General features: G+C 41.4%; 1 protein-coding gene across 1 annotated transcript in view; it reads right to left on the bottom strand.

Moving 5' to 3' along the window:
- EPHA6 (EPH receptor A6) overlaps window positions 1-24203 on the bottom strand; it is a 675722-nt gene that overhangs the window by 123758 nt on the left and 527761 nt on the right. Inside the window, exons 9-11 of the mRNA XM_075263563.1 lie at window positions 23706-23776; window positions 20193-20318; window positions 5414-5599 (exon numbers count right to left, since the gene is read on the bottom strand). Of these exons, the coding sequence (XP_075119664.1) occupies window positions 5414-5599; window positions 20193-20318; window positions 23706-23776 (383 nt within the window). The remainder of the gene's footprint in view (window positions 1-5413; window positions 5600-20192; window positions 20319-23705; window positions 23777-24203) is intronic.

Raw genomic sequence — 24203 nt, 5'->3', positions numbered from 1 at the left:
ATACTCTAACATAGCATTGCATTGCTAGAGGGGGCGTTGCTTACTGCCCAGCTGAATTCAGTGCACTGTCGGCTTTCTAGGGTATATAACACTTTCATTAGGACATGAGGGCCCCTCTTTAAAGGGGCTCTGTCATTGGGAAAAGTAGATAAACACATCCTTGCATAGCCTTTAGAAAGGCTATTTCACACCTACCTTTTGTATGTAAATTGCCTCAGCAGATTTTGAATAAGTCCGTTTTTATTCATATGCTAATGAGCTTAGACCATGCAGCGGAAGTGTCTGTGTGCACTGTCTGCTCTATGTGTATGTATAGCAGAGGCTGCTGTGCTGATGACTCGTCTCAACTCGGCTATACATACACATAGAGCAGACAGTGCACACAGACACTTCCGCTGCACGGTCTAAGCCCATTAACATATGGATAAAAACGGACTTATTCAAAATCTGCTGAGGCAAGTTACATATAAAAGGTAGGTGTGAAAGGATGTACTTATCTAAAAATGACTTCTACTGAACTGGGGGCAGAAGTAGGGAACAGTTAAACTGAAGGCAGTTGGAGGGGGGTATTAAACTAGGGGGCAGATGGAGGGGGAACATTAAACTGGAGGGGCAGATGATGAGTGACATTAAACTGGGGCATCTGGAGGAAGATATTAAACTGTGGGGGTACCTGGAGGGGGACATATCTGCCTCTAGTTTCCCCCAGTTTAATGTCCCCCTCCAACTACCCCCACTGTTTAATGTCCCCCTCCAGCTGCCCAAGTTTCGTGTCCCTCTCTAGTTTACGCCAGTTTAGACTGGGGCACAAGGAGAGGGACTTAGTACTGTGGGACATTTGGAGAAGAATATTATAATGTGGGGGCATATAATGTTAGCATGACTGTAGGAGCATTATACTGTGTGGAGGCACATGGAAAAATGGATGAAAATGAGCAGAGTCGACGTAGAAGTGAGTGGAGATAAATTTGCCATGGCGCGCATAGCCCTCTAGAACTGTTTCAATTTCTTATGTGTCCCCATGGGAAAATTTGCTCACCCCTGATATCTGGCGTGGTTGGGTGTCAGACCCTCACCGATATGGTATTGATGACCAATCCTCCCTTTACATTTCACTATTAAAAATGATCACAGAATCTGGAAGGTTAAGGGCTGAGATGAGAATTAGCATTAGAAAAATCATCTCTGCCCCACTATCGCTGTGCTAGAATATGGCAATTCCAGGGAAAAAAATTGACTTCCAGAGTGGGAAGCGATTACATATTAGGCAATCATATATTAGGCAATCTATTATCCAGAAATTAGCTATCGTTTAATTTGTTGTATGTAGATTTTTCTGAAATATTTTTACCATAACATCCCAAACTAGAAGATACCATAAGACAAATAGTCTGGCTTCTATGCTAATGCGTCTTTAGTAAAATCATTGCGCAGATGAATTTGTGTGCAAGCAGCGCGGTGTGACTTCAGCTGTGCAACCTTCTTGCACCTGGCATTGCTCTATATCACCCAGAACCGGCGGCGACACCAATCACGTGTAATTATGAGAAGCCGCCATTAGTCCGGTGATACTGAACATCAGCAGTATCATACCCTGAAGAAATCCTGACGGTGACAGAAGCCTGACACAGCACGCCATGACACGGTTTGCTGAAGCTTTGCCCTGAATAATCAGCATGACTTGAATACTGATGGAATTATCTCAAATAATAAATCTTCTTAAAGCGAATTCACATTGCGGGATCGTTGTGAAACCCATACGGCTACCTGTTAGACTGTGCAACAGATGACTCCATCCATACTCATTGCGACCAACGTGACATGTTCATTCATCACCTGGGTATTAATTGTGCTGTGAACTGCGAGTCCTTCTCAGTAAGATGATATGGCTTCAGCTTATTCCATTAAATGTTATTTTTCCAGTTTTTAAAAATATTTTACATCAATATAATTGATGAGTGTAATTTTTATTTTTTGTTCTAGTGCCATTTATTATACAGAGCTTAACACCTGTGGTCATACATCAGTTTTTCTATCAAGAAAATCATGTAAGCAAAATTATATTTTATCAGCTGTCAATACGATTTCATTCTTCTATAGATCACGATCATCACTACTGCATGACTTAAAGGGATTTTCTGTCCCCAAATATATTTTTTTGTATTGATGACCTATTAATACATATAGGTTAACAGTATCTTATCTGTGGGGTCCGACACCTGAACCCTGCACATATCCTCTGATCTGGCTGCCTCCAGGCGCTGGACGCTGCTGCAGTGGACAGAGGGTGGAAGGCGCTTTACCTTCAATAGGAATGGAGCTGTAGTTTACTGGAGCACCGCTAAATACTAGACATAAGTATCAAAAATGCATTTGGGCTGGAAAAATCCTTTAGATGGTCACTAACTTTTCATACAATTTGGTCTCCTTTCATACAGCATGTGATTCTGAACCAAAATGTAATGCACTTCAATTAAAAATATGGCTGCTTTCTACCTGGGAAACCTCTCTAAAGTTCCTGCCACTATGTGTCTCCCTTTTAGCTAATTTGCTGTTCACTGCCTGTTACTAAGGAAGTCTGTCTCTAGATACATTCCTTTCCATCTTGCTTATCTCAGTAAGTGTAGGGCGCTGTCCTTTTCTTTCTTAAAATGGAGTAAATGGAGAGGGGAGGGGTTGATTCTGCTCACAGCCTACACAGACATGTGTGCTATTTCCTTTCATCCTCCTTGTGGATTGGTTGGTGAGTTGAACTATTCATAGGCTTTGCAGATAAATAGATAATAGAGAGAAAAGTGAATAAATAGGAGATATATGTATATATATATATATATATATATATATATATATATATATATATATACACACTGCCAGGTTGATAGCTTTGTGATTGATAGGTACGTGTGAGATAATTGTAAATAGATATCTATCAATAGAATATTTCTCCCTAAGATAACTCATGGCTGCGTTACCGTCATACAGTCACGTTGCTCACACCTCTGCCCAGGCTATGGCTCTATAGAGATAATTAAGTGATGATTTTGGCCAAAAAGCCATTAAATGCATTGTAAAGTAGTTTTAGGGCCGGATTAGGTGCAAGATAAATGAAAGACTGTGGAAGACACATATAAAGGAGGTAAAGAGGTGAAGGAGACTGAAGTCACTATGGCCTAACATATCTCCTCATCGCTTATAGAACCCCTATAATGGTGGAGGTAATGGACACAATACATGAGACACAGCGCACATCCAATGAACTGATCAATTTGTTATCTCTTAGAGGAAAATTGGGCGCTGCCAAGATTGATTGAGAAATATTCGTAAATATTTGCAGGATGATCTCAAGACTGTCAAGACTCTAGATCTAAAACTACGAAGACATTCCAAAGGTCATGAAACATAACATATATAGACATATACCTAAGGTTACACTATATTTCCTGAAAGTCGCATTAATTAGTCTCTCCTATACACAGCGATATACGTGTTTGCAGAATTTCATCCATATTATGAACTCATGTAAATTCTCAGGAGGACGGAATAATTGGTGTAAAATTATCACAAAAGATAAATATCACCCCGGCATCAGCACATTAGAAGAGCTCATTTACATAATTCTTAAGGGAACTTAGCAGGAGTTAAAGAGGAAGTGTTCTGCTTTATTAAGTGCTGGATGTGGATTAATAATTTAATGCAACATGTAGAGATAATAATATTGTTTAGTTAAGTATATACTAAGATGGTCATTACATACAGTCTGAAAAATCTGCCATAGACCAATACGGCACATTCAGGTATTGATGGAATATAGGGCTTTACAAGGGATGTCCAACACTTAGATAATGATTAATATCCTATCCCTAACTCCTGTCACGCAAACAGGATTCGCCATGTTGCTCTGAATGTAGTTGCAATGGGATCCTGGGGTGCGGACACTGTGACTTTTAGCCGCAGTATAATCAAGGAGTACCTGATCTTTTTGTGACTAGAAGTCACAATCGCAAAGCAACTTCATTAACTTACATTAGACAGGAGTCAGAGCCAAAGTCAATGTTTGTCCCTAACCTTACTGTCAGGATCCCCCAAAAATTGCAGCTGATGCCCGAGAAAGGGTCCTACCAATAAGACAACCTGCCGTAGAGCCGACTGCGCATGTGCGGCCATAGTTCTGAGGCCGCAATTGCGCGCATTCGCAGTTGTCTCTACTAGTGTCTCAGTGGCAGAGCCAACTGCGCAGGCGTCAAAAGAAAGACGAAGAAAGAAGGGGAGAATCCAGCAGAAGATAGAGGCGGTGCAGGATCCTGTTCTCGGGCAGCGGTGGGCACGCTCTCATCGCATTTTCAGTGCTGGGGCCCGCCCCCATCGCTGCCAAAGAACTAATTTACATACCGGTAAAAACCGGTATTACTAAGGAACGGCGCGGCGGAGATCCCTTCTAAAGGTAAGAGACGAATAGCCTTTCTAAAGGCTATTCCGACGTGTTAGCCACAGAAAAAAGATTTTTACTGGTAGAATCCCTTTACGCTGCTAACAAACTGCCACTGATTTTCACATTAAAACATTGCTCTCCTCCTTTCTGACAGTGGAAGGCTGTGTATCATAAATCTTCACCTGCCTTACTCCAGTGCTCCAGTGAACAAGAGCGCAGGGTCATAAACTTGCAATATTTACAAAGCACAGTCTTACATCCTTCCAAGGAAATCAGGAAGGAGAAATGTAATCAGCCTTGGGGTAGGTTCACACTACTGTGATTCAATGTCTGTCTTTGTAATCTGTTGCGGGATGAAAGCAACAGACATTAAATAACATGCAGATGGAGCACCCTCTGTTGGATGCCCATCTGCACTTGGTGCAATGTAGAAAACATAACGGCAGCTTTTTTCCATCATGTTTTTTTTAACTTTTCTGAAGATGAAAAAGTCCTGCATGCAGTATCTATTCATCTGCTACAAATGTGAACAAAGTAGAAGACATATTGCTTTCATTACATTCAATTGTAACGGACGCAGACAGAGAGAGCGCCATCTGTGTTTGTTACTCTGCTACAGTTTATGTCTGTCGCTGTCATCCTATGATGGGTGACAGCCACGGACATTAATAACAGTAGTGTGAATATAGCCTTAGTGTGGTGATGGTGACCTATGACGTCCCTGGCTTCTGGGCCTGGTCACCACCAGTGCCTGTGGGTATGCCTTCAGGATGAGGATGAGGTTTAGATTACCTCTGGTTAAACCTGAAATATACTGTATATAATAGTAGCAGAAATGATGGCTAACAGCACGGTCTAATGCTATACACGGCCTCTCTGAGTACAATGACTGTTGTAGACAATAGACGACCAATTTAACAGCGCTGCTTTGTGAAAAGTGAAGTCTGATGTCAACAAGCACAACAATAGGAAAGGGACACTTACTTTTTGTAACAACTCCTTCGAGCCGGATGATATTTGGATGATCAAACTGTCCCATGATACTGGCTTCTCGGAGAAAATCTCGCCGTTGCCTGTCCATGTAACCTCCTTTTAAAGTTTTAATGGCCACAGGGATTTCTTTCTTTGCAGGTGTCTTCAATCTTCCGCTACATACCTCTCCAAACTCCCCTAAAATGATAACTTAGTATTAACACAGATACCACTCATATTGCGTTACGTGTACAGCATACAATCACGGCTAATCCAAAGGCAAAGCTAAAAGCACTAACAATTCAGAAAGGCATTCCGAATAGAAAAACCCAAACCTTCCTAACGTCTTGTGAATAAAGTTACCCCTTTAGTCTATTTATTTGGTGTAATGGCGGCAGGTGACTAAGTATATGTTCCATTTATACCGACAGAAGCCGAAACGTATTCCCGCACTGTAATTTGCTATAAATGGAATTAGCTGATGGGAAGCTATTCATGCATGTAAGACACAATACAAAGAACAGCTCTTTAGATTTCCATAGCTTTAAGTAAGACTGTAGGGAAGAGGTTTTATTTACAGTAGTTTGCTATGCTAAATCTACAGTTTGTTTGATTGTGCCATAGACTGTAATACTAATGCATTTTAGTCTATGGTAAAATCCCTTTAAACTATTGAAGTCTGCCAAAGGTTAGGCTCAATAGTTAATCTGCTAGGCAAGCTAGCTACTGGAGGCTAATGGCTATCGTAGCGAACAATCGGATCCAGCAATCTCGGTGTACAGCAAGTGTTCAGACGTGAGAAGAGTGAAAGGAATTGAACCTCTCAGGGGTTAAGTGCCTGTGATCTGATCATAGGCACTGCCACTTGGTCTCTGTAAGAGACCCTGGGACTATGGCGCCTGCTCTTCTCCTGAGCAGTTGCTATATTTACAGTCCATACATCAGCCACACTATTACGGTGGAAAGGGGTCAAACTGTGCAGTGTATGTAAGAACACACTCCACTGATGGGTTAAATAGTAAGTGTTAGGCCGGGTTCACAAGATGTTTTTTGGCACGTAATGTGGCACATAGATGCCGTGGGAGGTTTTGCGGGCCGTATACGCCATATACGTTCCCATTGTTTTCAATTGTTTTCAATGGGAGCCGGTACCGTATACGCGGCACTATTTTGCGGCCGTGATTTTTGAAAACCATGGGAGCGTATACGGCCCGCAAAACCTCCCGCGGCGTCTATGTGCCACAATACGTGCCAAAATACATCGTGTGAACCCGGCCTTAGACAAGGGCTTTCGAACTTTAGCTGCAGCACATGTCACATGACCAAAGATCACAGTGATGGCTGCCAACATCGCACCTAATAGAAGTAAATGTGGTTCCATTACGAAATTATCAGAAATGCAATCCTGCTTAATTTCTGGCTACTTAATTTCTTGTGTCCTTTCTTTCAAAGTCTTTTTTTTTTGTAATTTTTTTAAATTGTGAACCCCATATAGGGCTCACAATCTACATTTTTCCCTATCAGAATGTCTTTGGCATATGGGAGGAAATTCACACAAACACGGGAGAACATACAAACTCCTTGCAGATTTTGTCCTTGGCGGGATTCGAACCCAGGACTCCAGCGCTAACCACTGAGCCACCGTGTTGACCCCCTTCCTTTCAAATTCTATGGGACTGAGAAAGATAGTCGAGCACTGTATTTGTATATAAGTATCAAAGACTTGAGGGGCAGCACACACTTCTTCATTGGATTCTCAGTCTTTCTTCTTCTCCTTCTCTGCTTGTCAGAAGGAAAAAATCTAATAAAAAAGTATGCATGTATAAAAAAAAATACCATTCTATCTTCTTGATATTACCGACGCCATCTGTACAGTATTACATTTTGAAATAATTTCCCCCAAATTATGACATTCTAAAAAATTCAGCCATTGAAGATAAAATTTTTGAAAGGTGGCAGAATCTTCATGACGGAAATATACCAGGAATGTTTGAGGTGTACAGCATGTAATATTTCATAATGACAAACACATTTCCTTGGCACCGGTAATTCCAGTGTGATTTCCCCTTAGATCAACATTACTAGGTTTAAGTTAATGTTTCTCCGCCTGCTCATCTCCTTTACACAGAAGCCGAACCTTCCCGTGAATATTACACTGATATTAGACATAATATCGGGGGATAAGATAAGCAGTGGCTTCCGTTAATAACTTTAGTGATATTTTTTGCAGTGACCCTGTGCTTGAGAAAATAATAAAGATATGCAACTAGAAAAAAATAATATTGTAAATCTGATACATCAAAAACTCTAAGGATCATCCACGACCTTTGCGACATTTTCTAATTCAGTGCACAGTTGGGCGGATTTATGAAGGCTAGAGATGAGCGAGTAGTACTCGATCGAGTAGGTATTTGATCGAATACTACGGTATTCGAAATACTCGTACTCGATCGATTACCACTCGCTGTTCAAATGTAAAAGTTCGATGCAGAACCAGCATTGATTGGCCAAATGCTATACAGTCGGCCAATCAACGCTGGTTCTTCTCCTACCTTTAGAAGTCTTCTCCGTGCAGCTTCCCCGCGGCGTCTTCCGGCTCTGAATTCACTCTGCCAGGCATCGGGCCTGGGCAGAGCCGACTGCCCATGTCTGCTTGTAGTGCGGGCATGCGCAGTCGGCTCTGCCCAGGCCCGATGCCTGGCAGAGTGAATTCAGAGCCAGAAGATGCCGCGGGGACGCTGCAAGGAGAAGACTTCTCGGAAGATCTAGCCCGACCCTCACTCGTGGTCTTGGTAAGTATAATTTGATTGAATGTTGCCTATCCCTGAAACGAGCATTTTACCCCCATAGACTATAATAGGGTTCGATATTCGAGTAGTCGAATATTGAGGGAATACTCGAAACGATTACCGAACCTCAAACATTTTACAGTTCGCTCATCTCTTATTAAGACGTCTTCATATTCTTTGCACTGTAGAGGCATGGGCCTCAAAAAATTATATACATTGCAAATTTTTCTGCAAAAACCCACTTAGCATGCAAGGCATTATAAATCTCCCCCATGATGTCAGCAATTGTTAGGCACACAGTTTGAAATTGTTCACTTACAACCAGATATAGGTTTCTGCCCACAGTCGTTCCCCAACATGATTGGTAGAAAATTGATGAACTGGACTGACAGCAAGAAGTGGACAGAGGTGAACCTGTATATGGACAGACCCTCTTATTGGAAGAATGGAGCAGAGTGATCCATTGTGTACTGCAAGGGAAATTGGTCATCACACCCCGAGCTCAGAGTGGGAAACAGTGTTGAATGCATATCCAAACCCTCAACACCTCCTGCCGCCTCCAACTCAAGAACATCCATCGAATCTGCTCCTTCCTCACCAATGAAACTACAAAGATACTAGTCCATGCCCTTATAATCTCCCACTTAGATTACTGTAACATCCTTCTCCACAGCCTCTCTGCAAACACTCTTGCCCATCTCCAGTCCACATTAAACTGCGCTGCTCGCTTAATACATCTCGCCCCCCGTTCTTCATCAGCCGCTCCCCTCTGCCAATCCCTTCACTGCCTATGAATAGAGTTCAAGCTACTAACGTTAACAAACAAAGCCATTCACAACCTGTCCCCTCCATATATCTCTGACCTAATCTCCCACTACCTGCCCGCACGTAACGTCAGATCCTCCAAAGACCTTCTACTCCGCTCTCCTCTTATGCGCTCTTCACACAACCGTCTCCAAGATTTCTAAAGAGTTGTCTGGCTGTGACTTATTCCACTCTCTCTATGAAGAAGGTGTGGTTGGAGTGTTAAAAAACACAGCGTGGAATGCGCTCTTAGTGGGACTAGATGGCCAATAATATATGTATACGGTTAACCAGTTAAACTCTCCGAGTTTGGCTGGTGTGAGCTGCCTTCCAAAGTCCTGGGGAGTCCAAGAATCCAATGGGTGTAGTTATGTAGGTGAGGCTCGCACGTGCCTGTATATGGATGGCTTGGTAGGAATAGCTGCTGGCTGAACTATGGAAGATGTTTGGCTACCTTTAGGGCTTGTTGGCTTGTTCTTATCTACCAACTGATATCATGGGTTTGATTTACTGTTTGACATGTTTTATTATTGTTCTGTTCTCATTGAAGTCATGGCAGCCAAATCTGTTTTCAATACGGTCCCAACAAATCCTGACAGACTGGCTTATAACAGGGTCCTTCAGGTTTCCTCTCGGGTTCCGTCTTTCTTTATTTTCATCTAGTTTGTGCTAGTCTTGTCATCACAAATATTGAAATCTTGCGCATACTGTAATATTGTCTTGTCAAGTGAAATGAGACTTCGATTGTACAACTAAACAAATGACATATGCTCTTATCTCATTTTCCTACAGTGGGTAACAGCTGCTTCATGAAAGCCATTACAGGGGTTTTCAGATTTTTTTCTAACCATTATTCATAGAACTGCTATACGGACAGCTTTTACATTTTCTTATTTTTCTTATGTGCCCGTCTCAGCCCTGTATTATGTGCAGTCACACGACTGTACATACAGACGTGGCCTTCCTTACTTCTCCTCTTGGCTGAACCCCATTAATTACCCATTCAGTCTCCATTGTTGTCTCTGAGGGTGATCCTGTTCCTGGCCATCTGATACATGGAGTTGCTAGTCAACCAATGGCTCCAATCTCATCTCTTTATGGCCAGAGTTTCCACTGGGGCTCTCCTCCATAGCATGAGGAACTAGGGATGCTGGTGCCCAAAAAATGATGTGGACCATGTGTTCTAATAAAGGAACCCCCTCTCACTAGATGTACTAATGGTATCCTCTTGCAGGTTTCTCTTCTTGTGAGTCATATGTTTGGCTCTGACTTGAATTTTACTATCCATCTTTTTATTCCTTGTTTCTGGCTGGTCTCTTGTAGTTCTTCCTGGGTAGTTGACCTCGGTCTAGTTCTGGACGTTGCTCTTTCTTTACAACTCATTGACTATTTGTTTACGGCTCCAAACTTTTCCCTGCTGTGCTACTGTTGTAAGTCATCAATACTCACTTGGTTTTCTCAACCCCACGCCCCTTTAATGTTGGCCATGATGTTGTCAATAGAGATGAGTGAACAGTAAAATGTCCGAGGTTTGATATTCGTTTTGAGTAGCCCCTCAATATTCAACTACTCAAATCGAATATCGAACCCTATTATAGTCTATGGGGGGAAAATGCTCATTTCAGGGGTAGGCAACGTTCGATCAAATTATCCTTACCAAGTTTATGAGGGTCGGGCTGGATCCTCCAAGAAGTCTTCTCTGTGCAGCGTCCCCGCGGCGTCTTCCGGCTCTGAATTCACTCTGCCAGGCATCGGGCTTGGGCAGAGCCGACTGCGCATGTCCACACTACATGAGATTCCTGGCATCAGAGTGATCCTAATCCAGATTAGAATAACTCTACATAAGAACGCCCAGGTATATCCTTGCATTTGTATCTTGTATCAGATCTGTCATTACGTAGCTCCTGAGGTATAGGGTCGGTAGAGAGACAATTTTCTTACTGTTGAAGGAGAAATAATTTGCATACCTTTCCCCAATGGCGTCCACAAGAAAAATCAATTATTAGGACTTTTGTTTTGTACACCACTTTTAATCCATTCCATGATGGTGCAAGATGCGCTTGGATTATTAACAGGCTCTGATTTTGTTTTTGATGAACTTTTATTTTTGTACTTTATTCTTTTGCCAATAATAATAATAACATAAAAAATTAATAGGCTTTAGCTGTGATACCATCTTGTGAACCAAAATTGAAAACTTGATTAGAGATGAGCGAGTAGTATTCGATCGAGTAGGTATTTGATCGAATACTACGGCATTCGAAATACTCATACTCAATCGAGTACCACTCGCTATTCGAATGGAAAAATTTGATGCAGAACCAGCATTGATTGGCCAAATGCTATACAGTCGGCCAATCAACGCTGGTTCTTCTCCTACCTTTAGAAGTCTTCTCTGCGCAGCTTCCCCGCGGCGTCTTCCGGCTCTGAATTCACTATGCCAGGCATCGGGCCTGGGCAGAGCCGACTGTGCATGCCCGCGCTACAAGAAAATGGCCGCTTTGACTGTAAGCCCGACCCTCACTCGTGGACTTGGTAAGTTTAATTTGATCGAATGTTGCCTACCCCTGAAACGAGCATTTTCCCCCCATAGAGTATAATAGGATTAGATATTCGATTCGAGTAGTCGAATACTGAGGGACTACTCGAAACGAATATCGAATATCAAGTATTTAACTACTCGCTCATCTCTAAACTTGATGTCTATGTCAGTGAGGGACTGTGATACATTTTTGGCATCAGTTTATTGAGCTGAGGCGTCCCTGGCCAGCCTTGATCTCCGATTTTTGTAAAAAGGGGAGGACCCTTAGCGTACGAAAGGCCTGTTCGCCAAAGTTGACCCATAATAACGCTCATCTAAGCCCATCAATGGGTTAGTAAATTCCCCCAAATGCTTCGTCCTTGTTACATCCATCTTGGCTTAATCTTACAGAATGGAAATACAAGGTCTGATTCACATAATACCAATACATAAGTCACAGCAAAAAACTTAATTTAGAAAATTGAATCTCTTCCCTACCATTACCTGCCAGTTACGTTCCCTTTTCACAATCATGACTGATGCGTATTTTTATAGGCCCTATTTTACTGTATCTATTCAGTCTGGAGTAAGGACACTTATGACACCGTATTTTAACATTATATTTTGCTTTCTACTTATTCCAAAAGATTAGATGCTTTATAGTAGTAGAAAGTGTGCTGTGCGTGCATTGAGTTTACCTAAATTATGGCTGTGAATTATCATTAGTGCGGAAAATCGTCTGTACTAAACATTTTTTATGTTGGCCGGGCACATTCTAATAATACGAGAGACTTAATCAGGGTCTGGTGGTGTAATGATGTAATAAGCTTACATCGCTTGCAACGTGCTACAGTATGTGAGGGAGTTGCGCCCATTAACACAGTGCACAGCAGAAAACCGAATTAGTTAGATAATCAGTGTTTGATGTGGACGGGGTATTGTGAATAAAAATTAAGTAATGCTCATAAAATTATCTAGCATCTAAAATACATTTTGCTTAATAGATTTTTAGATGAGCTAGCACATTAGTGTAGCCACTTCACCGCAGTGGTGATGCTGGGGTATAACACAAGATTGCTGCTCCTGTTATTATAACATATTAATTCCAGCCAGAAGTATTCCACATAGCTGCGGTATCAAGCTGCAAGACATTAATAGACGCCAATGTCTAACGGAAGCACAGCGGTGGAGAAATTAGCTATTTTGCAATGGGCAACCTTACCAGATGGAGGCCGCTAATAGCAAATGTTCTAGTAGTTAGAGAACATCTCTCCCACTTATGTAAGACGTCAGCACCTAGGTATGAATAAAGGACTTGCTGTCTCTCAACGTGTCCGTTTCAGGTTGGGTTTTCATGGTGCATGAGGCTGAAACCCCACCGAAGGTGTCTTACCTACAGATTTGTGCAACCACCGGGCTACCTTTCAATAAACAATTCCAGAGCATCTTGTCTTGTCTTTCTATTGCTCAATTCCTCTGTTATTCCTCCTATAAATTGGCAAGAATAATCCCTATATTAAAGTCCACAGAAATTAGACTCTAGAATACTAACCACATAGCAAAAATTTGAGCCAAACTATCCGGTTCTGTTGCACAGATGCAACGCAATAGCCATTTAATTATGTAGGGTATTTAAACAGAAACTGTTAGAGTCAGTTTAGACCTGCCATGAGTAAGAGGTAGCCGTACCTCGAAACGCGTCGGCGTTCCATAGTTTTTAACCACTATGTATGTGTTTTTCTAACTTTTTTCACTTTGGAACTTCATTGATCTCTATTGGAATCTGTATTTTTAATAATGGATTAAAAGTTAATTTTTAAAACGAATCCAAAGGGACTGCGGACCTATTTCCTGTTTGAACAATATTTGTCTATCTATCTATCTATCTATCTATCTATCTATCTATCTATCTATCTATCATATACATTTAATTCCCATTTAAGATTCTGAGTCCGATTTAAATTTAATTTTTTGCCAATTATTCGGTTCCATTATCCAAGTACTTACAGTAGAATTATTAGACTATGGACAAAATTAGCAGTTTTATACAGCTAACATTTTGAATGTTAGACAATGTTGAATGAGATTATTTTGCCTTATTTCATGGCCCACTGACTATTTTACAGCATTAATTATGATAATTTGAATAAATGACTGGATTGAAGTGATGAAATGAGAATAGGATTAGAAATACCACGGACTCTAATTCTGAGGTTAAACTAGCCCCGGACTGATTAATAAGCTAATATAGACATGTACTCAAAATTACACCGCCACCGAGGTGACAATAGAGGGAAAATGTGACATGTAATAAATCTAAGCTTCATGTCTCAGCAGTTCATTTATTAAATATCTCTAAATACCATGTACAATTTATTATTTGACTAATAACCTTAACTTATATAGTATGAAAGGTGCAAAGATGACTCATAGTAAAGGGCGACTCGTAGAGAATACAGTAGCTGAGAACACCAACAGAGGCTATAAAGGTCTTTTACCGACATCTTTTCTAAAAAGTCTTACGGAACGTTTCCCAAGAAGTATAAACAAGGAATCAAATACCATAGACATTGTAAGTGTATGTACAAGGACAATAACTAGAGGGGAACAAAACCATCATCAAAGGCATTTTTAGGCTTAACAATTGATAACTTATCCTTAGGATAATTCATCAAAGATGAACAGGATCGAAACTCCCCCCCCTCCCCCCGACCGATCAGCCGTTTGAAGAGGTTGTAGCATTCATGTAAGCGATGCAGCCTCTCCAGTATTTACCAAGCACAGGCAGACGTACGAGCCATGGGAGAACAGACTTTGCGCAACAGTGTGACCAGGGGGCCCTAGAAGACGAGACCCACTTCCTATTACACTGCACCAAATAGCTGAGGGCCGTCTACTTCCAAAGACTCTCTGCCCACATCCCAGACTTCACATCTGCAGACGAGAAGACGAAACTCTACACTCTAATGGCTCTAATGGGAGAAGAGGAGTCCACTGTGGAGATTGTTGCCCAATACGTGTCCACTTGCCACCAACTGAAACTGAAACCTCATGGACTGTTATACCCCATTTATCAACCCCTTTAATCACCCATCCACACCCAGACATTACCACCCACCCTAATCACCCATCCACCCCTGGACATCCCATTACTTCCCCCTCTAATCACCCATCTAACCCATATGCCCCAACCCAACTCTCCCCCCCCCCCCCGCCATACCAGTCACTCTCTTTGGTACCAATAAAGCTCTTCTGATTTGATTTAATTTGCTTTGATGACAAGAGGAGTCTATACATCGTACTGGGAGAAGAGGAATTGACTGTGGAGATTGCTGCCCAACATGCGTCCACTGGCCACCGAATGAAGGGAAGATGAGACCCCATGGACTGTTATACCCAAATCACCCACCCACTCAACCATCCCCCCATCCCCCCCAACCTTCCACACACCACTTGCTTTGGCAATGCCAAATATCTATTTGGACGTGCCAATAAAGCTTCTTTGATTCTTGATTCTTGACTGTGCCCGGTATTACAGCTGAGCCCATGCACGTTAATGGTGCTGAGCTGTGGTCAGGTCATGACGTCACATGGCCTCTGAAACAGAAGTGGTGCTCAGGGAGTGCTGTTGCTTCAAGCAGGTGTCAGATTATCCCCAGATCTTCATTTGATGACCTATCTTAAAGATAGCTTGTGAATTTGAAATCTTGGAAATCTCCTTTACATCCCTGGGCCTTGACTGAATAGCACTGGTGGCACATGGATGACATCTGTGTGTTGCCTGTACCTTCAAGGACCCATTCATTGAGGTCACAAAACAGACAGGAATAGAACCTGTCCTGAGCTTTGCTCACGGCCTCATACGTGAAAATACATGGTTGTGTGTATGGGGCCATAGAAATGAATGAGTCAGTATAGCACACTGAGTAAAATGTCCCAACATCTCATATGCTAACTCAGTGGAACATGTTTTAGCTGCCAGTTGGCCCATTGGACCACCGCCCAAAAGGCACCACAAATAGCAGCAATAATAACAATAACACTCGTACAGAAAAAATTAGCAGAAATGTGAAAAAAGACAGGACAGAAAAATGCAGGAGGGAGAACAAGAAACAATAGGAAGAGGACCAGACAAAACGAAGATTAAAATATCACACCAGCACTCCAAAATGATACCAAAGAAAAGAAAAAAGGGGGTAGGGGAAGTAGTCCCATTCCTAATTGGGGATGATGGCGACCACAATCTCATGTTCTACAAGTACTGATACGTTGAAGACCAAGTAGCATCAAATGCCAGTTTCTCATTAACCATAATACCATAATCCGGAACAGTTTTATGCTTACCAAAGGCTATAGCTATCTCTGAAGCCAAGAAATATATATATAAATCCATCCATCCAGATGTGAACCAGTCCTACGTCATTACTGTTCAGTATTTGCTATATATTCTGTATCTGTAGAATATTTCCATTACTCTTGAGCTTACACTATGTTCACACTGGCCTATGGGTTTCCGTCTTTTGGGTCTGCATGGGATCCGAAAGATGGAGACTCTGCTTAAAAAGCGGTTACACACAGAAACCTGTGGACCCCATAGATTATAATGAAATCTGTCAGGTTGTTGCCTAGTTTCCGCTTGATGGATTTTTCTCTCCACCGATTTTAGTCGGATTCTCCAACGGAGATCTCAATGCATCTGTGAATCCAGCCTTAGGATGATAGATTGATGGATGGATAGATAGATAGATAGATAGATAGATAGATAGATAATAGATAGATAGATAGATAGATAGATAGATAAAAGTTTCCCTGTATTATCTCTATTTTCATTTCATTTCATTGCGTTTCTCACAATGGCTCCACATCAACAGGTTGATAGATGTGACTAGATACAACACAGACGCTTGCCTTCATTAAGACTTTGGATTCATCCCAATTTATAATGGCAGAAAACAAAGGCAATAACATTATTTCATGCCTCATAAATGCCTTTTCTTGTTCTTTATGAGACTCCTTGCTACTATGCTATTACCATGGTTTACTTAATTAACAAAATAAAATAAATCCAACCAAAAGTAAGTCTTGGATAAGTATATTACAAAAATTCAGACACACCTTAGCAAAGCTTCTTATATATATCTGGATTTGGAGAAAACACGCAACATGCTTTCTTCCCTTTCCTGGCCGAGCATGCATGTGTAAAGGGGAGTCAGACAACACAGCTGTCATCTGGGCCAAGGCGGATGTCAAACTCCCACGAAGCTGATATTGGTGGCTTATCCTAAGGATAGGGCCTCATAATCAATAGGCTGGAAAGCCTATTGAGTCGGACATTATTTTAGATGGGAGCCAACTATAGGTGGCGCTAAAATCAAGTTTGATTCTTTCTAGAGGAGAGATCATTTGCATACTTTAGGCATTGTACCAGACTTGGCCTTCAACGTACCAGGCACTCCAATGTCTTTCATTGAGCAGAACTGGAGCACAGATGACATCTCTCACAATGGGATGCCTGAAAATTAACTATAGACGTGTTCAGGCCATGAGCACTTTTTGATTTGATAGACTCCCTTAAAGTCAATGAGTAACAGTGACCCCATTCTGGTAGACTCAGCCCTACTATGTATGACATTGTCTCCCAGCACCATGTAATGTATGGCTAGACAAAACTCTCCCCGTGGTAATAGATGTTTGCAGGAGGTATCACCAGGACCTTGAAATGGGGGAACCAGTTGCTAGCCAAAGCACATTGATAATATAAAACTTTAATTGTAATTCTGGTCTCCTCAAATTGGGAAGAGAAACCAAATGGCTCCCCAAGGCTCCTGGACCAAGGTGTGACTGCACCATGCCCCTGCCTTTATCCCCTTTCTGCTCTGCGCTATAGTATTACATCATGGTGACAGTATAGTTAAAGCTCAGCACTGTAATAGTACGGTGCTTTCATGCCGCACCTGCAGAAGCTGTACCCATGGCATGACTTCCAGGTGTCGGCTATATTACACAGCAGGGATCTAGGAGTAGCCACCAGATTCGGAAGATACTGTGATTCTAGTGACTTGAGGGAGTACAGAGGGTGCAGTTGCACCGGGGCCCAGGAGCCTTAGGGGGCCCATAAGCACTGGAACCAGTATTGAGATTGCAGCTTCTATTTAGCCCATGACCAAATAGACTCTCAGATTACCCTAACCACACTAAGATGGATTAAACTCCTTAGCACCCATAACCATCAGTATCAAGAATTCGCTGTAGGTATGAGTTAGGGGACCCCAGACAAACGATTGCACCAAGGCCCACAAGACTTTAGTTATGCCACTGCCCCCCAGCCCTAGGATCCTCTGCAATGATGATTGAGGGGTCCAAGGTTTTGCCATGGCAGACAGGAGACCAATCAATGGCCCCCTGGCTGCCTATCCCTATTGTGATAGGGATACTATGTGCGATGCAATGCAGTACATTACACTGGGGATCAGAGATTCAAGGTTCAAGTACCCTTGTGGGACAGGAAAAAGTAAAAAAAAAAAAAAAGTTTTAAAAAATAATTTAAAAAAAAATTATAATGAAAAAAATACATAATATAAACTAAATAAATGAAACAAACATGTTAAGTATCTCCAGGTGTGTATAAGTCCATACTATTGAAAAATAGTGGTAAATGCTGTAAAAATCAAGTTTTTTCACATGGACTCTCCAATAGCATTAATAAAAGATGATGAAAACATTATATGTCCCCGAAAATGGTGCCAAATGAAAGTATAATCTGACATAGCTAGGTCGACAGAAAAATAAAAAAGTTATAAGTTTTCGAAGACAGTAATTGAAAATATGAAAAAAGTTGCTGAGCGTTAACGTCCAACCCCGCGTCCTTAAAGGGTTAAGTAACAATTCCATAAAATAAGTACATAGGTTCAAATAAGTAGAAAATACCGTCCCCCACTGATAACATAAAGACGCTACAGATGCCATAGAAGACAAGTCATAGAGAGTTTAGAGCTGCGGAGTTCCCATTGGGGTGTTTGTGCATGCCTGATGGAATTGATTAATAGGCCATAAAGATGCAGAATCTGCTATGAGATCTTCCCTTTCATTTATTTTTTTCTTTTTAATTAAAATATACCAATCAAGACGTTATTTACACCGAATACCTCCCCTGGGTACAGCAGTAATAAACCCTGGAAGTTTTCTCATAATGAAAGAAGTACAAGACATCGTACTTTAAATGTAGCAGAATGACAGAGAAATTGTATTGTATGGCCCCAGTTGTGCACCAAGTCTAAAAACACCCACAAGAGAGGGATGTCTGGGATAATATGCTGCAAGATCATTCGCAACAGATTAGGTCAGTGAATACACAGTATTCATTTATAGAGTGTCAACATATTTGGTCACACGGGTACCTGTTCCCATTGGGACTCTCAATATAAAATCCAACTTAACCCGTCAGTATGTTTTTGTAGTGTTGAAGGAATCCCATACAGTTTACATGGGCGTACAGTACACTCAGGAGCTGAACGGGACGCCATAGTTGTTGGCTCACAATCAGATTGTGGGCATTCTTTCCTTGAGTTGCTTTGGTCAGACGCAACCAAGATATCTAAAGACCGGCAATGCATTGTCACCGCCATGTTCCCAAGTTACCATGATGGCCAGCAGCCTGTTATTACCAACCTCTAATAGAAGTCGAAGGATTTTACAATATACTGTGACACATTAGTATTGCAGTATACTGTATAACTGATCAAGATCCCTAGGATTCAAGGTCTAAAAATAAAAGTTAAAAAATGTAAAGGTTTAAAAAATAACATTAAAAGAGAACATTACATATAAAAGTAAATGACCAATAATAAACTTAAATACATCCGAAAACATATAAAACATATAAACATATAAAATAAAACAAAAAATTCAAAATGGTCTAATCTCACATTCCAAAAATAATAATAATAATAATAATAATAATAAGTGATCAAAATGTCAGACCATTACCAAAATTGTATAGATAAAAACGTATCCCGCAAAATTAAAACAACACAGCTTTGGTAACTCAATTTGGTTTCGATTTTTAAATTTTTTTTACATTTTTATATTGACCTGCAGTATATAGATAGTATGTAATTTGTACTGCGCATAGAAGCAACTCCCAGGGCAACACGGTGGCTCAGTGGTTAGCACTGCAGTCTTGCAGCACTGGAGTCTTGGGCTCGAATTCCGCCAGGAACAACATCTGCAAGGAGTTTGTATGATCTCCCCGTGTTTGTGTGGATTTCCTCCCATTCTACAAAGACATGCTGATAGGAAAAAAAAGTACATTGTGATCCCATAAGAAAATGGGGCAAATGCGGTTTTCTCTTAATTCTATCCCTCGATAACTTGAATCCTAGGGATCTTGATCATCTATACAGTATACTGCAATACTAATGAGTCGTAGTATATTGTAAAAGTCCATTTACTTTTTTTTTATCTTACTATAGCATCAAGAATAAATACTATAAATATTATCCCATAATACCATTTCCAATCAGTACGTGGCTGTCCATAATATTTCAGAATGACTTCGATGGTGCTGATACACAGAGGATAGAAGCGGATTCTTAAAGTTAGTCCTAAATCATATGTACAAAACAGAGGAAATCACATATAGAAAAAAAAAAAAAGAGAAATGATGATGTTCCGGTACCTGCACCAATGACTCTTTCAATACGTATTCTGGATGGATCTATCTCTTTTGCAAACTCATGAACAGCCAGAGAAGGGTCTTCATACGTGTCTGGATCGATGTATGTTTTTGCTCCAGGGAACCTCACTGTAGGAAAGAAAATGCGATGTGATATATGTTCATAGTAAAATTACATGTACGCATTCGCTTCTACAAGGCCCGTTCTCTCCCTTGACATGTCTATTTTATTAAGCACTCCGAAAGCAAAATTCTGCATCACTCCATCCAATGCCATTGCAAGTGAACGGAGTTGCAGTGAGATCCCAAAGGTACTGGAACTTTCACTTTTGGTGGCAACAAAATCCAACTGTCATATTGTAGAGTTTTAAGAAAAATCCTTTATGTTACCCTATGAATGGACATATGAACGAATACGAATGCAATATGGTTGGAAATACAAAGTGGACGAGCCAGCTATACTATATATAGCTGTATGTAGTATAACAAGCCTATTGAATGGAGCGTGCTCATTACAGTACCAGTCCCTGACCTCACACTCTGGGTTGTAATAGTTGTCTTAGCACACGTATGCCTTGAAGACATTTTTGCTTTACATTTCCCCAGTTCTCGGCCGTATCCATTAAATCTGGACATTTCCAATGCAAGAAGAAAATAATATACATAACAAACAGTACGAAAAAGAACGGCACGCAGATAATAATATAGCAAAGTGAGACACAGCCCCGAGGAGTTTCCACCCTAGTGGTATAATAGGTGATCTCCAGGCATGACAGGATGAGAGGTGCATGTATTATTATGGATGGATCAGGAGGTCAAGTGCTTCCACAGTCACTTGTGCATGTATGAATAATTTAGACTGATATTTCACATACAAGGCGCATCTTCCAGGCTTTAAAATGCACAGAGAGTGTGAAGCTTGTCAAAAAAATCTGTATTTGGAGACACAGGGCAGGAAATCTTGCAGATGATTTACTTGTTGTGTCACCGTGCAAGAACTAGACTGGATGTTCTGTCTAAGGGGAAATGTCTTCTGCCACCAATCCTTCAGGGGTCTGTGTAGAATACAATGCAGGCAATTTCTAAACTGGTCCTACATTGACATTAAATATCAATGTTCACCCAATCTGATTCACTTAGTGCCAAAACTGCCAAAACGGAAACCGAGTGGAAACCACACGGACCCCATTACAGTCTATGGAGTCCGCGAGTTTCCTAAGGTAAACTTTTTTATGTGGATTAGTTTTTCATTTGGGGGTCTCCAAACGGATACTGTTGGGTCTGAAGAGAACTGATAGTATAATACTGGTTAGTGAATGACAACCCCCCCCCCCCCAAAGTTTCAGGTTTGGGTTGACGCAGACATTTTTGGAAGATTCAAGTCTAATCCTGTTCAATCCAAACCAGTTCACTCATCTCTTGAGTGGCTCCCATAGAAACTGTAGACATGTTATTTTGTCTAAGGGAAACTCCAATTACTTGTCTGCACTTGTTTATCGCTACCTTATGTGAATTATCACTTTTTTGGCTGATTTGATGCTCTAATGTAGTGAAACTGTTATGACTTTAAGAGGAGAGAACCATTAAGGCTGGAGGTGGGTGGAGGCAGGTAGATTGGTGAAGGTAGGTAGATGGGTGGAGGTAGGTAGATGGGTGGAGGTAGGTAGATGAGTGAAGGTAGGTAGATGGGTGGAGGCAGGTAGATTGGTGAAGGTAGGTAGATGGGTGGAGGTAGGTAGATGGGTGGAGGTAGGTAGATGGGTGGAGGCAGGTAGATTGGTGAAGGTAGGTAGATGGGTGGAGGTAGGTAGATGGGTGGAGGTAGGTAGATGGGTGGAGGCAGGTAGATTGGTGAAGGTAGGTAGATGGGTGAAGGTAGGTAAATGGGTGGAGGTAGGTAGATTGGTGAAGGTAGGTAGATGGGTGGAGGTAGGTAGATTGGTGAAGGTAGGTAGATGGGTGGAGGTAGGTAGATGGGTGGAGGTATGTAGATGGGTGGAGGTCGGTAAATGGGTGGAGGTAGGTAGATGGGTGAAGGTAGGTAAATGGGTGGAGGTAGGTAGATTGGTGAAGGTAGGTAGATGGGTGGAGGTAGGTAGATGGGTGGAGGTAGGTAGATGAGTGAAGGTAGGTAGATGGGTGGAGGCAGGTAGATTGGTGAAGGTAGGTAGATGGGTGGAGGTAGGTAGATGGGTGGAGGTAGGTAGATGGGTGGAGGCAGGTAGATTGGTGAAGGTAGGTAGATGGGTGGAGGTAGGTAGATGGGTGGAGGTATGTAGATGGGTGGAGGTCGGTAAATGGGTGAAGGTAGGTAGATGGGTGAAGGTAGGTAGATGAGTGGAGGTAGTATAAACTTATATCAACTGGAAAAAGAAGGCTACTTGACTAGAGTGTGGAGGTTAGGGCTATCCATGACTGACCCATAAGTTTCAGGCCAGGCCCAGCACCCTCTGGGAACTCATACTCCGCAGCTTGAACAATTGCAGTATTTATATTTTTGTGAAAGAGAATTGCACGCACTTTCCCTGTAGTAAGCTGGAAAGATTACTACAGGGGATGCCCTGAGGGATACTACTACCACAACCATCTGCACTGCCGGTGCTGGAAGGAAGGAAGGAAGGAAGGAAGGAAGGAAGGAAGGAAAGAAAGAAAGAAAGAAAGAAAGAAAGAAAGAAAGAAAGAAAGAAAGAAAGAAAGAAAGAAAGAAAGAAAGAAAGAAAGAAAGAAAGAAAGAAAGATGGATGGAAAGAAAGAAAGATGGATGGAAGGAAGGAAAGAAAGATGGATGGAAGGAAAGAAGGAAAGAAAGAAAGAAAAAGAAAAAAAGAAAGAAAGAAAGAAAGGGATGAAGGAAAGAAGGAAGGAGAGAAAGGAAGGAAGGAAGCAAAGAAAAAGAAAGAGGGAGGGAGGAAGGAAAGAAGGAAGGAAGGAGAGAAAGAAATAAAAAAAGAGAGAGAGAAAGAAAGAGAAGGAAGGAAGGAAGGAAGGACGAACTGGATAGGAATGAAACCTTCACCTGATCTTGATCTGTTTGCCTGTAATGACTACATGGCAGGGGAGGGGGCTGCAGTATGATTGTGAGGATACAGTATGTTGTTGGCATGAAGGTCACCTATATGACATGCTCTCATGTATCGGCATTGCTGCCCCCTATGTCAGTACTATATATGGAAGTGTAGTAGAATCCAACATTCTGTTCCGGTTGCGGTCTATGGGCTGCTTCATCTCCTACCTTAATTTAATAAGTGAACCCCTCTTAATTCCCTCGGAGTAAGGAAGAAGTTAACAAAGACAACATGTGAGCCGATGACAGTGATGTAATATAATGCCGACTGCACAAAGAATATTCATTAAACTTTTGCTCATCCTTAATGCTTCACTTAGACGGAGCGGAATAGAGAATTATCTCTTTATCATCTTTTACTCTCAGATGCTTTTTTTCATAACACTAAGTGAAAAAAAATAGAAAATGCTAAAAAGTCATAGAAGAAATTAGAAGCACAACAAATTACTCACAGTTTCCATTTTGTAGATTTGCTCGCCTTTTCTCTTCAGATTTCATTTTAGCTTTAATATACCACTGGCACCTAGAGGGAAAATAAAGTGATCATTACGAGGAGATGAATTTTTTTATACAGTAACATTTGCAAAAACACAAAGAAACAAAGCATTTCCCATCTAGTGGCAGAATCCCTTATAATATACAATGCACTTACATCGCCGCTGTTATTGAGCAGTATGGGATTAAAGTATGCTTTATAGGAGCCTCGGACCTAAATTGCTCAAAGATACCGAGGCCTTAAAGAGAACCTGTCACATATTCTGACAATTCTATGATAGTAAATACTTAGGCCGGGTTCACACAGAGGAATTTGCCATGGATTTGGGGGAGGATTTCGCCCCGTCTCCGGAGCAGATTCCTCCTGGAATCCATCTGAATGGGAGGCAGAGGATGAGAGAAAAAAAGAAGAGTCCTGCTCAGTGGCGTAACTAGGAATGGTGGGGCCCCGTGGC

This window comes from Leptodactylus fuscus, chromosome 2, assembly GCF_031893055.1.
Source record: "Leptodactylus fuscus isolate aLepFus1 chromosome 2, aLepFus1.hap2, whole genome shotgun sequence".
NCBI lineage: Eukaryota > Metazoa > Chordata > Amphibia > Anura > Leptodactylidae > Leptodactylus > Leptodactylus fuscus.
This window is presented reverse-complemented; position numbering and strand designations above follow the sequence as displayed.